Raw genomic sequence first — 1,513 nt, forward strand, 5'->3', positions numbered from 1 at the left:
TATTTAACATTACAAATAATATTATTCCTTAAACATATTAAAGGGACACTTTAAAATAGGAAATAGACTCTTTCTCTGTCTTAGTACATAATATAACTAAAGAAGAGTCAAGCTTTAAACAGGAACGATATAAAAAATTCATAATGCTACTGGTCTAATTGGATTCAATGATCTATGCTAAGCTATGCTAAAAGAACCATCGCCAGACCCAGAGATCGACTGAATAGATTCCAAAACTGTTTAACTCAGTGAGCTGGACAATGAGAAGAAAAAAGAGGTAATAATTAATATTATCAATATTCATATTAACAATAGTTCTAGAATATTTTTCTGAATAATAAAGTAACTTGACAGGAAAAGTCGTATGATGATTAAATGTTTGGAGGTCTGATCTCTCTTACTCTCGTGAGGCCCGTTCGACTGCAGGGAGGTAAAGAGGCCGATTTCGTCGCGCTGGCTGATGATCCTGCAACGAATGCCAAAGAAACGCTTCATTAGAAGCCCGACATGCATTCTTCAGTAGACTTTCTATTCACGCAAACGCAGTTCGTCATCTGAACACTGGGCGTCCTCTGTGACTTGCTAGCAGGAGAAACAGGCGAATGCAGTGGATATAGAGGTTAACACTCTGCAGATTAAAGGTTTCGGAAGGGGTTTGATTCCACAGAAGAAGCATCTAGTTTTCTAGAAAAACATCTCTTAAAAAATACAAAAATGTGAAATATACTTTTTTATTTTGTGTAAAGTTTTCATTGATGTTAAAGGTGCTTCGTGGAATCACCAACTCTGATACGAAATGTCTTTGGAAGACGAAGCTACAGAAAGCACTGAAGTGCATTGAAGACTAAAACAGACATCACGTACCCAAATGTATGTTAGTCCCGTCTGGCAGGGAACGTGTTTTTCTGCGGATGAGCACTGATTTCTCTATTTCCTCCTTCAGGATCAATTTGCCCAAGTTAGACTGAATCTGAAGAACAAACAGACCGGTCATGATTGGCCAGATCCATTAAGCGCTGTGCTGTGTTGTGTGTGTGTATGTGTGTGCGTATCCATCAAACAAACACAGCCCAGGACGGATTTATAGGGAGAGGGATATTAATGTCACCTTCTGAAGTTCCTGTTCCTGGAGTCTCTTTGCATCTTCTGTCAGATCCTCAAAGTCATCATCCTCCACTGGCTTTCCCTGCTCAGCTGCCTTCTTCCTCCACTCAATCTCTGTCATGAATTTCATTTATATTCATAATTAATATTACAACAATAATAGAACACTACAATGTAGTATACAGACAGTAAAATAAATATTAAACATTAAAACCAAATATTATTAAGTACTAATCAGTGGAGAGAGACTTTTAATTATTATAAATACAAATTGTAATAATTATTGTTTGTTAATATTAATTTTTAATATTACAGTAACATCAGAATACTACAGTATAATGTAAATGTATTTATTTTGACTAAAAGAAATTAATAATATTGATTTAATCAATAGATTAATCAATTTTAA

The 1,513-nt window shown here is 35.2% G+C and overlaps 1 protein-coding gene across 1 annotated transcript in view; it reads right to left on the reverse strand.

The window, feature by feature from the left end:
• The window catches only part of LOC122350973 (dematin-like), a 7,315-nt gene that overhangs the window by 1,397 nt on the left and 4,405 nt on the right, over nt 1-1,513 (reverse strand). The window contains exons 10-12 of the mRNA XM_043247763.1: nt 1,109-1,218; nt 865-970; nt 402-466 (exon numbers count right to left, since the gene is read on the reverse strand). Of these exons, the coding sequence (XP_043103698.1) occupies nt 402-466; nt 865-970; nt 1,109-1,218 (281 nt within the window). The remainder of the gene's footprint in view (nt 1-401; nt 467-864; nt 971-1,108; nt 1,219-1,513) is intronic.

The sequence above is a fragment of the Puntigrus tetrazona genome, chromosome 8 (genome assembly GCF_018831695.1).
Source record: "Puntigrus tetrazona isolate hp1 chromosome 8, ASM1883169v1, whole genome shotgun sequence".
Classification (NCBI taxonomy): Eukaryota; Metazoa; Chordata; class Actinopteri; order Cypriniformes; family Cyprinidae; genus Puntigrus; species Puntigrus tetrazona.